The sequence below is a fragment of the Myripristis murdjan genome, chromosome 21 (genome assembly GCF_902150065.1).
Source record: "Myripristis murdjan chromosome 21, fMyrMur1.1, whole genome shotgun sequence".
In the NCBI taxonomy this organism is placed as follows: Eukaryota; Metazoa; Chordata; class Actinopteri; order Holocentriformes; family Holocentridae; genus Myripristis; species Myripristis murdjan.
In genome coordinates this window covers 8,320,945-8,333,230 of record NC_044000.1, presented here as the reverse complement: position 1 = coordinate 8,333,230, position 12,286 = coordinate 8,320,945, and the positions used below count along the sequence as shown (strand labels likewise).

General features: G+C 39.2%; 1 protein-coding gene across 1 annotated transcript in view; it reads right to left on the bottom strand.

Moving 5' to 3' along the window:
• Nucleotides 1-12,286, bottom strand: part of dpp10 (dipeptidyl peptidase like 10) — a 91,462-nt gene that overhangs the window by 31,155 nt on the left and 48,021 nt on the right. Inside the window, exons 4-5 of the mRNA XM_030081279.1 lie at nt 9,152-9,246; nt 8,854-8,928 (exon numbers count right to left, since the gene is read on the bottom strand). Coding sequence (XP_029937139.1) covers nt 8,854-8,928; nt 9,152-9,246 — 170 coding nt within the window. The remainder of the gene's footprint in view (nt 1-8,853; nt 8,929-9,151; nt 9,247-12,286) is intronic.

Below are 12,286 nucleotides of genomic sequence, written 5' to 3'. Positions count from 1 at the left end.
TGATCTCAGCATTCATATTTCCTACCTTGTATATCCCCCTGAATGCAGCAGAGTGCCACAAGCTGAAGATGGCTGCATGACAAGGTTAACCCTGAGTGTGGTGATTCTGTTCCTTCAGTGTGCGTCCATAAATATGTAAGTTGAATGTTCATCTATTGAATTTGGAGTAATTCATTTAGAGAAGTTAATTGTTTCTGTCAATGTAGCTGACTTGATGCAGAGCTAGCTGCTAGCTTATAACAGCTAATGAGACATGCTTATATTTGCTAGCTACTGTTTTATCTTGTTATGCTGTGTATTTTGTTGCCATTTTCTGAAGTTTATACACTTATATATTGGATATTAATTGATAGGTGACTATTACAGTGTGTGTGATCCAAATATTTGGCAGTTTGGAGTTTGGATGTTGGATGCTGTTTGTTAGCTATCCTAGTTTGCCATGGTTGATATGCTGTTGTTAAATGGGTATTAGCCTTGAGCTTGTACGCTAGCTGTTAGCTATATATATATATATATATATATATATATATATATATATATATATACACACACACATATATATATATATATATATATATATATATATATATATATATACACACACACATATATATATATATATATATATGTCTAGCTTAGGCTCACAACTACTGTTTGTTCTAGACTTAAATTATTCATAAGTCTGTACTGTTGTATTCTCTTGTTTCAGAACCACACACCTAATTCAAGATAAATCATCTAAACTCTATCTTCGGGTTCTGCATCTCATTTCCTCACTCCACCTAAACACCATATAGTGTCCTGACCCGACACCCTGAAGTGATTGCTATTATACATATTGAACCATATTTTCTCTCATACAATTATTATTTTTGCCTTCACTACGCTTTGTTTCGTGTTAGTGCCTAACTGTGTTTCTTTGCATGGGCGTGTCTGTGTTTGTATGATGTGTGGAGAAATAGCTCAGTTCTCATCTTAGATAATTATTTGCTACAATATGCAATTTTTCAGCATCAGATACAGATTGAACTTTGTAGAAAAAAAAAAAACATTAAAATGACTGGTTAAATAAAACGCATAGGATTGATATTTTTATGTGGGGATCAGTTCTCAAAATGAAATGTCAGTACTGCAAGTATTGATACTGAAGTATCGATCCGTCCATCCCCATGGACTGGAGCACTGTCATCTGTATGATGTAGTGGAGATTGGACAAACCTGTTGGACCCATTGCTGCTAAATGGAAGGACTCTCTGTCTGTCTGTCCTTTGATTTTCTCAACAACCGTTCATCCAATCAACTTCACACTTGACAGGTGTATTGCTGAGTACCCAAGGAAGTGCAGCATTGAGTGTGAAGTTGTTTGGATGAGCGGTTCTCCAGAAAGCTGCAAGCAGCAATTCCGGAGGCCAAGCAGTCAGCCCGTTCCAAACAGGTATGTTTGGAACGGGCACTGCACCAGTCATTTTCAAATTGCATGAGTCTGACAATAGTGTGCTGTACCTTCCCTCAATATTATTGCGGGGCCTAGTGTAAATCGACTCTACCTCCTAATGAGGACAGTAAATTATCAAAGCTCTGCATAAACGCAACAATAAGGATTTGAATCCGAGCCTATGTAAGCCCTAGTAAGCATCCATGCATCGCCCAAACAAAGAGTTGATATATCAATAAATGTTCATAGTGAAAGCAAATTATTGTTTACAGAAAAATAGAGGACCCTGCGAGCTGCAGCTGAATCATATTGACTTCTCAGCACATATTGAATGCACTGTGGCTGAGTCTACTTGATAGGACTTTGCAGTAGTTATTACAAATATCTCGCTGTACTGTGGATAACTGTGCCTGAGGGTAAAACTGAGACCCCAAGGTGCTCTGCACACATTTCTCAAACTCTGACATTCTGAAATGAAATTTCCCAACTTTCTACCATTAAATAGCAAACTCTCCACAAATGAGAAGCACCTGAAGGTTTACAAGCCATTTTAAAATATTAAAACATTTCAGCCATTCCCCGTTAAATGAAGTAGTGATCATATGGGTACGACCTTTGTGCCAGCTCATGACAAAATAAAATAAAAGGCAGTGACATTTTCAGTGCTCAAATGAAATAGCGGCAGTGATGGGTGATATGTACAGCAAACATGATTAATGTTATTATAAGGTTTATCTTTGAAAATATGTCTGTCACATCCCTCTCCCTTTTAATATATACATTTTCACAAAATAGCTGTGACAGTAATAATAAAAATGGAAAACACTGTGTGAATGTATGCAAAGAGGTAATGAAATTCTGAATATTTTATATTGTATGTCTTTCTTATGTTTGTTAAAAAAGAGGGAGAAATACTTTTATGAGGGTAAGTAGGAAGAAGAGAATATTATACACATGTTCAGGTGGTACATAATCAATGATGAAAAAAGACTTGAAGAAGATTGAAGATTTGTTCTAATGTTCTTCTCCTAAGATACTTTATTGTCTGCCACAAATCTAAAGCATTTTCGGAATAACACAACAAGGAAAAATAAATTTCAAACAAAACAAAAAACAAGAAAACAAACAAACAAACAAACAAAAAAACACACAGCTACTCAGCTGAGAGTTTCCTGGGAATGTCAACCCAAAAGAACTGTAATTGAGTCTCTGCACCCCCCCTGGTATCGACCCACTTGTAAGCAAAGAGGGGAAAATCGATAGCCAACTGGGAGCAGCTCTCAGGATGTATCTGCACAAAGGAATATATGCGGGCTGCCAAACAATAAGAAAGCATTGCAGCCTCTTTCTTATAAGTAATGCGCTCTTGGATTGTCGAATATGTGCGTCCACAGTGTACAGCACGTCAGCTGAGACCCACAGGTTACCATGGCAATGCTGTTTCTAGCGACACTTTCAAGTAGGCGCATGGGGCTTTGCGCTTTTGTGCCCTCAAGATGTTTGTGGCCTTGCACTTCACTGGCTTGCCATTATAACACGTCCAAATAGAGACTCTGGTTGCTCATGTCATTGTTGTCTCTGACAGGGGCGGGGGCCACCACTGGGTGTCCTGCGTCGCTCTATCCGCACATCAAGTATGATAGCCCAGGTGATATCTGAAACCACTTTCTGATTTTGACAAAACTAAATGGTATTCTGATATTTAAAAAAAAAAAAAAATGGTGATATCTGAAACCACTTTCTGATTTTGACAAAACTAAATGGTATTCTGATATTAAAAAAAAAAAAAAATGTCTCCATAATCGGGAAAATTTCTACATCCCTGGTCCAATTCCAGAGGCAGAAAGGACCTCCACTATTCATGGGACATGTTTATTTGTCTCCATGTGATTTGGGGACTTATATCATAAATATCAGATGTTAGCAGATGACTCGTGTTATACGTTTGCTGCTTTCCTTTCCCAATTTTACCCTGTTGTTGTAGTTTGATTGTTGTCGGGATCAAGCTTGTAGCCCTGGTGCAGTAAGGGGTGATCAGTATAGAAATCATAACTAAATGTCACATGGAGCCAAAGCCTTTCATGGACATGTTTAGGAATCCAGGTGCTGTACCTAGCAACAAAATCACAATGGCAGCGTCTTTGGGTTTTGTTGGCATGATTGGAAAAATGTTGATAAATGATAGCTAGCCTTGCACTGCGCCAGCCACCATTCAAACAAACCCAATCTAAATTTACTTACAGATGGCCAGAATACAGATGTGGTGTTTAGGGACGCAGGTGTTGTTTTTCTACTGTGAAATCATACATCAGTAGGCTATTTGTGCGCGGCTGTTTTTTTTTTTTTTTTTTGTGGTATCACATGGGCTCAACGGAGACAGCATTGTAAGATTGTCTGTCCTTCCCTTTTTTTTTTTTTTTTTTTTTGCATCACATCTATAATTTGTGCTTTACACAGATGTTGAGCCTTGCGTTGGGAAACTGGAATCTGAACTCACACCACGTGCATTTGGAAAAGATGATTTATAAAGGCTATTCCATCATCATAATTCAATGTTTTCCCAAGGCAAAGCTGGTGAATGGAGATTATTTAACTTTAACATTCGCAGCCAGAAACAAGCAAGAATGCAGTACTTACAGAGCAAAAAAATACAGAACAAATGCAAGCGTACAATCCATCTATGCCATGACAACTAAACAATGGAGGCTGCCACTCCAGCTCAAGGATAAACCAGTCAAACCCACACATACTGCACACTTGTTGAGGAAAGCATTAGACTCCTACTTAGACCTGATTGGCTTTAAGCTAATTCTTATCACAAACAAAACTCACAGAAACAGAAAAAAAAAAAAAAAAACTATCAGGATTTGCACTGATGAGAGCATTACAAGATGTTTACTAGGCCAAAAAAGAGAGCCTATTGTCAGGAGTGACAAACGGGCCACCCAGAGATTATGAGCTTTTATCAAGCCTAATCACTCCAAGATACAGATGTAGCCAGATAAAGGCATGTAATCCTTCAGCAGGGTGAGGCTGCAACAGATTTCTCTTGCACCTTTTAACAGGAAACTCCTTCCTGTTAAACAATGCCATCGGCATATCTGGTTACCTTGGCTATTCTTTGCAACAATCATTACAGGTTATGAGCACAAAATCTGATAGGTGACAATTTATCCAGAGCCTGGGACTGAAACAATCCCACATCAAAGCTCTGCGTAAGATCTCAGGAAAAAAAGAATATTAAACAGAATAATAAGAGTGAAAATTGCCTTTACTTCGAGAAAGGAAGAACGGTAGAGGTACAATAACTACACACGTCGTATATACCTATGTTTGCACACATACATACATAGGCGAATGCAAACATTTTACAGTGAACAGTGAAAGTATATGACACTGATAACTTACGCAGATTCCAATAATGTGTATGTATATATATATATATAGTACCAGTTGAATGGCACAAGTGAGGTGTGTCTGTGTGTGTGTGTGCACATACGCACTAGATCCATTGAATATTTGCAGGTTAGTGTGCATATACAGTATGTGTGTCTGTGTGAGCTGTGTATTCTGGAAATGGTGGAGAGCTGTAGTCGGCGTATGAAGGTGTTTTGGTCCGGGTGATAAACCACACTGCTCTGGGGGGTAAAACACTCCCGCACTGGGTGGTCTTCGTCTTGACAGAGCTATATTCCTTGCTTGACGTGAGTCTGACAAACATGCGGGGTCTCAGCTATGACAGGTCAGCGGCAATCTCCGCTGCACATCTTCTAGCCCTGAGGAGAGCAGTTTCTAGATGGATAGCGGGTTATTTGTACACTGTACGCTTCAGAATACATCCACTTCTGTGCCTTCATACGGCTGTTCTACCATTGCAGGGGGAAAGAGGTGTTCGGGAGTAACTGAAACAGAAATTTGCATTAAGCATTTAGCTGATCCAAAGCAACTTAAAGTCAGTCAGCTGAATAAAGGAACAGCATTCCGGTGGTGTCTCACCTCCATATTTTGACGTAGTCTCAGTTGAAACAGGATTTTGAAGCCGGACACTTCAAAAGTGGGCGGGTTTGAGCAAACATGGAAGAAGAGAGGCAGTGAAGCCCGTTGCATATTCGATATACTTGGTGAACCAAACCGCTCTGAAATGCTTTGCACATGAATATGAGCTGTCACACATTCCTATTCTTCAAATAAATAAATTCCATCCACTGGAAAACAACCATAGTGTCGTAGGAAAAGGCAATTACGCCGCTGTGCCACGGTGTCACTCGTGTCAATTTTAAGCCGTGTGTCTTTATTTAAAAATGTCTGGCGGTGTTATTTTCATGCTGGCATTTTCATGAGTGCCATGACGTAACGAGTAAAACAATGCTGTTTGCAAGGAGGTAACGCCAAATTGTACACAAAAGCACTTCAAATTGTTTTCCACATGTTCAGTGATTGATTGTCTTTACCCACTTTTTCCCATAGGATTCTGGGTCACGGAGAGCTGGAGGCTATCCCAGCATGCATTGGGTCGAAGGCAGGGAAGTACCCTGGACAATTCTCCAGCTAGAGGGCAATTAAATGTCTCCTATCCACTTGGTAACCATGTGTTTGAATAACGGGAGGAAGCCCATGCTATCCACAAATGTGTGTTTGCTTAAAGGCACATTCCACCCAAAAACATGTTGACTCTGCCACACGCGCACACGCATGCACACATACACAAACCAGTTAGAGGTGTGGTGCGTTTTTCTTTTTCTTGTGGGTAACTACTAAATGTCATGGACATAATTCATGTTTAACATTGAGATATTTCCACAGCAGCTACAGGTGACTTTAACAGGAAAAAAAATATGAATCTGAATGATAATATCCATCTCTGTGTCATCCACAGCTAACAGCTGTTGTTTTACTTTTGGCCGACCACCAGTAGTAAGAGGCTTTGATTGAGCTCGATGCCTTTCAGGTGATTCTGTGCCTCTGCAGTCGTCCAATAGCTGTGCGAGTTAACCAAAGGGAGGAATACCTTTTTACCCCAGGCAGGGACCATGGCTGTACCTCTCCCACTCCTTTACCTCCCTCTGTTTACATTTGGTGCTTGTCAAATTCAGCATTATTCACACTGCATTACAATAATGTACAATAGCTGTGCAGATACACCAGGAATATTCAGCGCTATAAACCAGGCGAGGATTCGTTTTTTTTTTTTTTTGTTTTTTTTTCTGCATAGGATAAATCTCTACTCAAGCTGCTAAGTCGCACAACAACATGTTTATTGCTGTTCGGGACAAGCAGTTTTGAAATAAAGAATGAAGACTATAATATTCTGCTTTGTTTGTTTGTTTGTTTGTTTGTTTGTTTGTTAGGTTTTCCTAACTGCTTAGCAATATACAAAACAGATTGTGATGTTTAAACCAAAATGAACAATGGAAGGCTACAACGGAAAAAAAAGACAATCTGCCATATCCTCCCATCTCCACGCAGGTGCTTAAATTGTGCACAGAGTGTAGGTGAATATATTATTTCATTCAGTGCACTGGGAATGAACCCATTAGAAAAGTAATTTCATTTCCTCGCAGAACTCTTTCATCATCGCTCCTCACCACTGTGCTGCAGGTGATAAGCTCAAGATTGTTTGTTTCACACCATGATACCCAGTGAAATAAATGGGCAGGCCAAAGAAAGATAAATAGGCAAAGACATAAAAGAATGGTGGGAGACTTTGTTTTACATGTATAATTTCACTGTAAAAGCAAACACGTTTTACTTACAGCTAGAACTGCATTGAATTGAATTAGATGTCTTGCTTTGTGTCTGTTTAACTGACGGCAATGTAATGGCCTGTACAAACAGTTAAATAAAAAAGAAGAAGAAGAAGAAAATCCTCAACTTGTTTACCGTATGGATTGCCACCCTATTTCTCCAAATGCCACCAGTGATCAAAGCAGCAGAAAAGGACTGGCCCTGTGGCTAGCTCTGGCCACACGGTTCCAAATTGTAAGTCTAACCTCTCATGCAAAATATGCAAATCAGCTCTGATTAATCTCCTTGTCACTAATCCTCATGGTTGATCCCTTCCAGAGTGGAGGGTCCAATTTGCATATCTCATTTTGCATCTACTCTTTTCTGATGGAAAGCTGGTAATTATGGTACGAACTTGCTCCACTGCTCTATTAGTGAATGAATGTGACCTGCCAATCGCACAAGGGCCCACTGGAATTTTTAATCAGACCCCCCCCACCCCAGCATTATTAATAATACAAGACTTGGTGTGGGTGTTTACTCAACACTGATGATGAATTTTAACTTGAGTTTGTTTTAATAAGCTTGTCTGCAGGATGTATATCCTTAGAACCAAATAAAATGAAAGATTTGAGGGGGGTAATGAAAAGTGTTAGTGTGGAGCAAAGATGGGATGGGAGGCTTTTGATAACCCATCTCGACATCAAACCTCCTGTCTTGTTCAAAGTGGTTTATGAGTGTGTGTGTGTGTGTTTTTTTTTTTTTAATGTGACAGCCCAACCTGTATAAATATGTCTTGGCATTGCAAAACAACATCTGCAAGAGTAGACAGATATTTATGATACCAGTTTTTTTAGGCTGAAGCTGGTATTAAAGATCTTTAAACTTCATTTCCAAGCCCAAATGATCACAGAATGCAATACTATGCCACTAAGACTCTAATGTTGTAATTCTTTCAGGTGGGTAAGTAGCTCCTTCAAGGAATACTCTAACATTTTGGGCAAAATACCATTTTTTGCGATTTACCCAGACTGAGACAAGATGTTCAATGTTAAGATATTCAGATGTTAAAAACTTAAAATCTGTTAATTAAAGTGTCAGTACAGTGCAAGCACCTTCAGCAATGTGTGGATCACTGTGCTAGATGGAGGGATACATGTGATGAGCAGTTATAACTTCTCCTGAAATTACTCTCATTTAAAAAAAAAAAAAAAAAAAAAAATGCTACCCACAGGCACCGAACCACTGGATGAACAGAAGTGAAAATTATATCAAAAATCTTATCTTCGGAAAAGCTTATTTTGCCCCAGTATTGGACTATTCCTTTAAGGCAGGGTTTATTCAATGGCAGGCCTTTTAAATGAATAATTAAGCTATAAGAAACATAACTGAACAATTATAAGAATGGCTGAAATGTGACCACAATTTTTTTTAAGGTTTTCCAAGCTGTTTTTATTTGGCTGCACTTCTACTGCACTGTGTGCAAACGACAAGCTGGCAGCTTGTACTGAAGGACTCAATATCAACCATGTGTTACATCAGCAGGCTGAGTGTGATTTAAGTAAATACATTGCAGCTACATGAGCACCACATAGACAGAGAGTCATTCTGTGAGAATCAGAAAAAGGTCAAATTATGTATTTCTTTTATAATTGCAATCACAACCATGCAGCGCGGGTTTCTCAGCAACATACCTGTTTCACATCATAAGCGAAGAGTACGTATTTCAAGTCAGGGGAGACTGAATACTTTGCCACATTGAAATTAATCTGGTGGAAAAGAGAAGGAGGAAAGGGACAGAGTGAGAGGGAGGGTTAAATACATCAGTCTTTCCGGTCCATACAACATTTGCAGTGTAATGTGCATGACATTTGGTACAGTATTGACAGGAGGGTGGTATGAGTGTGTATTGATATTTACACATTACTGCTGGTATTTAAACATCTAATATATGTTTTGCAGTACACATAAGACAGAGTAATATGTACTTACAAACGTTGTGTTGGTGAGAACGATCTCTGTTTCGTTTGTGAGGATGTTGAACTTGATGACATGGCCATCGCTATTCCTGTAGATGACTTCAGAGTCTGCACATAGAAACACAGGGAACAAGGATAAAATCATCTCTATGGGGAAAATTGATTCTTGAAAGCTGCACCAAAAAAAAAAAAAAAGCCACAGAGCAAAAACTTCAAAGCAACGGTAGTCTGAGGCAGCTTTCCTCATTCTATTTAGCATTACAAAGACATCATAAAAAACAAATATCTTGCTGCTTCATTGTTCCTGAAAATTAAATGACAGTAACAAGATAGCAGACAGCCAAACAGGCTCAAGTTTGAGTGACTGTGATGTAACGTGATTAACAATCAAAATCAAAGTTAGATTTCACTGCCAAACAAACACAAAGGCAAGGCCTATTTTTCATTTTCTAGGTAACACGCCATGTTTTCTATTGAAAGGGAAGCACATTGTGTGGCAAAGTCAGGAAAACATCTTTTGTACCGGGCTGAAGTGGTTGGACGTGACTGCATTGTTTGTTTTGTGTCAGACGCAGACGTTCAGAAAAAAAAACCTCAAATGTCATCCGATGGGGGAGTACCACAAACGGCTTTGTAGTGTAAAGACAACACAGAACACAGTAACGCGCGCCAGTGTGCACAATGTCAAACGTATGCACCTAAGCACACACGCACACAAGGCAAGACTTGAGAGAACAGCACCTTCAAAGAGCAAACCAGCAAATATAGGCATATTATGCTAATTAGCAGTGTTAAGGTACAGTATGCAAACTTTTAACATAAAAACACAAGGAATCCAATCAGGACGCCTCTCATTTGTCCATAGACTGTAAGAAAATCTTCAAATTATCATCTCAAAAATGGTTTTAGCAAGTAAAGGGCAGAGGCCTAGAGGTTAAAAGAGTGGGTCGGTTCAAATCCCCATAACAGTTGATAAAATCTGGCCTGGGAAAGTGATCCTTTCCTGAGCAACTTACAACATACAACATACCCTTGAGCAAGGCACTTAATCCTCAACCATTCAAGTGGAACTGGAGTGGTTAAGGATTAGGGATGGTAGTCAAGGAAGGCAGAAGATGATGGGAGAGGTGAGGAAGGTGGAGGATGCACTGTTCACACCTTCAGAAGTGTTTCACACCTTCAAAACTGTACAAGCCGTACAGAATGTTATTGAACCTTGAATTCAGCAGCAGTCATTCGGCTGGATATGTTCTTTTGAATATATAATATATTTATGTTTTCACATGAAATATACAAATTAAGCAAAATTCACTGTACAGCAGTTAGGCTACTAACATAGATATTCCACATAACCAACTCTTGGTTGAAGCTACCTAAATCATAATGCCAACCATAACATAATTTTGGCAAAACTGTTAATATAAACATAGTGAGAACATAGTACCTGTACCTGTACAAATTGCTAAACAGTAGTTTGCTACAGTGTTTGACTTTTGCTTAAAAAAAAATCAGTTATGTGAAGTTTAAATCTTTTGCAATTCTAAAACATCAAGCCTGCAAGCTCATTTTTTATTTTTTTTTTTTCCCTCAAATCATCTAGGGGCCTAACCTTGTCCAGATCAAAAGACTAAACTTTTCATTGTCTGTTGTTGTTGCTGTTGTTGTTGTTGTTGTTGTTGTTGTTTTGTTCAAAATAAAACTTTCAAATCAAATCAAATCAAAAACTCTAGATAAAGAAGCTCTAAGTGGAGCGCACGGTCCACTGAAAGAGGCTGCTGCCTGCACATCACCTGCACCTTGGGGTGTTTAAAGAATGAATTAGTGGCGGAAAATGCTTTCTCACATCTACGCAATCATCTACAGCAGAGAGAACAAAGGAGGAAATGTGATTGCCTCAGTGAAATTCATATTGTTGATGGAACATTGTTTTGGATGAAAAATATTGGATTGGGTTTCTTGTATTCCAGACCTCATGCAGCATATAGGCTACTTGTAAAGAGTTGAAAAGGCAGCGAGCAGACAGTGTGGGTTGACAGCTATGAAGATGGTGGTCAGCAGTGGAAGACTGCTGGGTGCACATGTATGCAGCAGGGTCAGGGGCCAACAGGGGCTCAGAGCAAATGGTTAAATGAACTCTGATGTTTATTTCAAACCATTTTTTCATTGAGTAGCCTAAAATTCAGTGCAACTACTGCCCCTCATCAGGCCACCATGTGTGATTCATGGGAGCCTGTGACTGGTTGATTTTTTTCCCGGAGAGAAAAATGCAGTGGCTTTTGATCAGAAAACAACTTAACACAGCCAGAAGCAGCAGAAAGTGTTGGTCCCACACCGGCAACAGGAATGGTTGAGCACAGAAAGGGGGAAACAGCAATGTCCCCTTCCACAAGACCTGCTGCTAGTCTCCAACAGTCTGTTTCACTGTAACATAAAATAAAACCTAGTGGATACAACCTGAATGTTTATTTGCTAATATGCAGTATGCATGTATTATGCCAATACAACTGGACCAAAGTGGCCTTAAAAATCAGATTATGCCTCTGCAAAATAAAGGGGATTTCTTACTTTTGCCCTGAATATTCTCTCACCCTACATGTTTCTTTCTCCCCCATAAATGTAGTAAATAATAATGAGATTTCACATCAATTAACTTAATCAGATGAATGTTAGAGAGCAATAATAATACAAAACATTTCCTCTAATGATTTTCTTATTCCTGGCTAATCAAGGCCCTGCAGGAAGGCTGTGTTTATCAACTGTTTGTGTGCTACATTTTGCTGTAAGGCCAATCCTGCCTGATGCAATTGTTTCTTTTATGACCTTGTGGGCTTGTCAAAGTAATAGATAGCATCCTATCAGACGGGCAGTGTGTATAAATCCATTGCCGAGGGACCACAGGCCAAAGATCATTCCAAATGAGGATGCTCAGAGACCATGTAAAATGAAAATTGCTTGTCAGAACTCCTTATCTCACACTTAACTTATCTTGTCTGATCATCACATTTGTTGTGGAGTTTGTATTGGAGTTTGTGCTGCAGGTCTGCCTAGAAAACATCACTACACTGCTATGTCTGTGCTGAGCATGTCCTGGAACACAGATAGATAGATAGATAGATAGATAGATAGATAGATAGATAGATAGATAGAT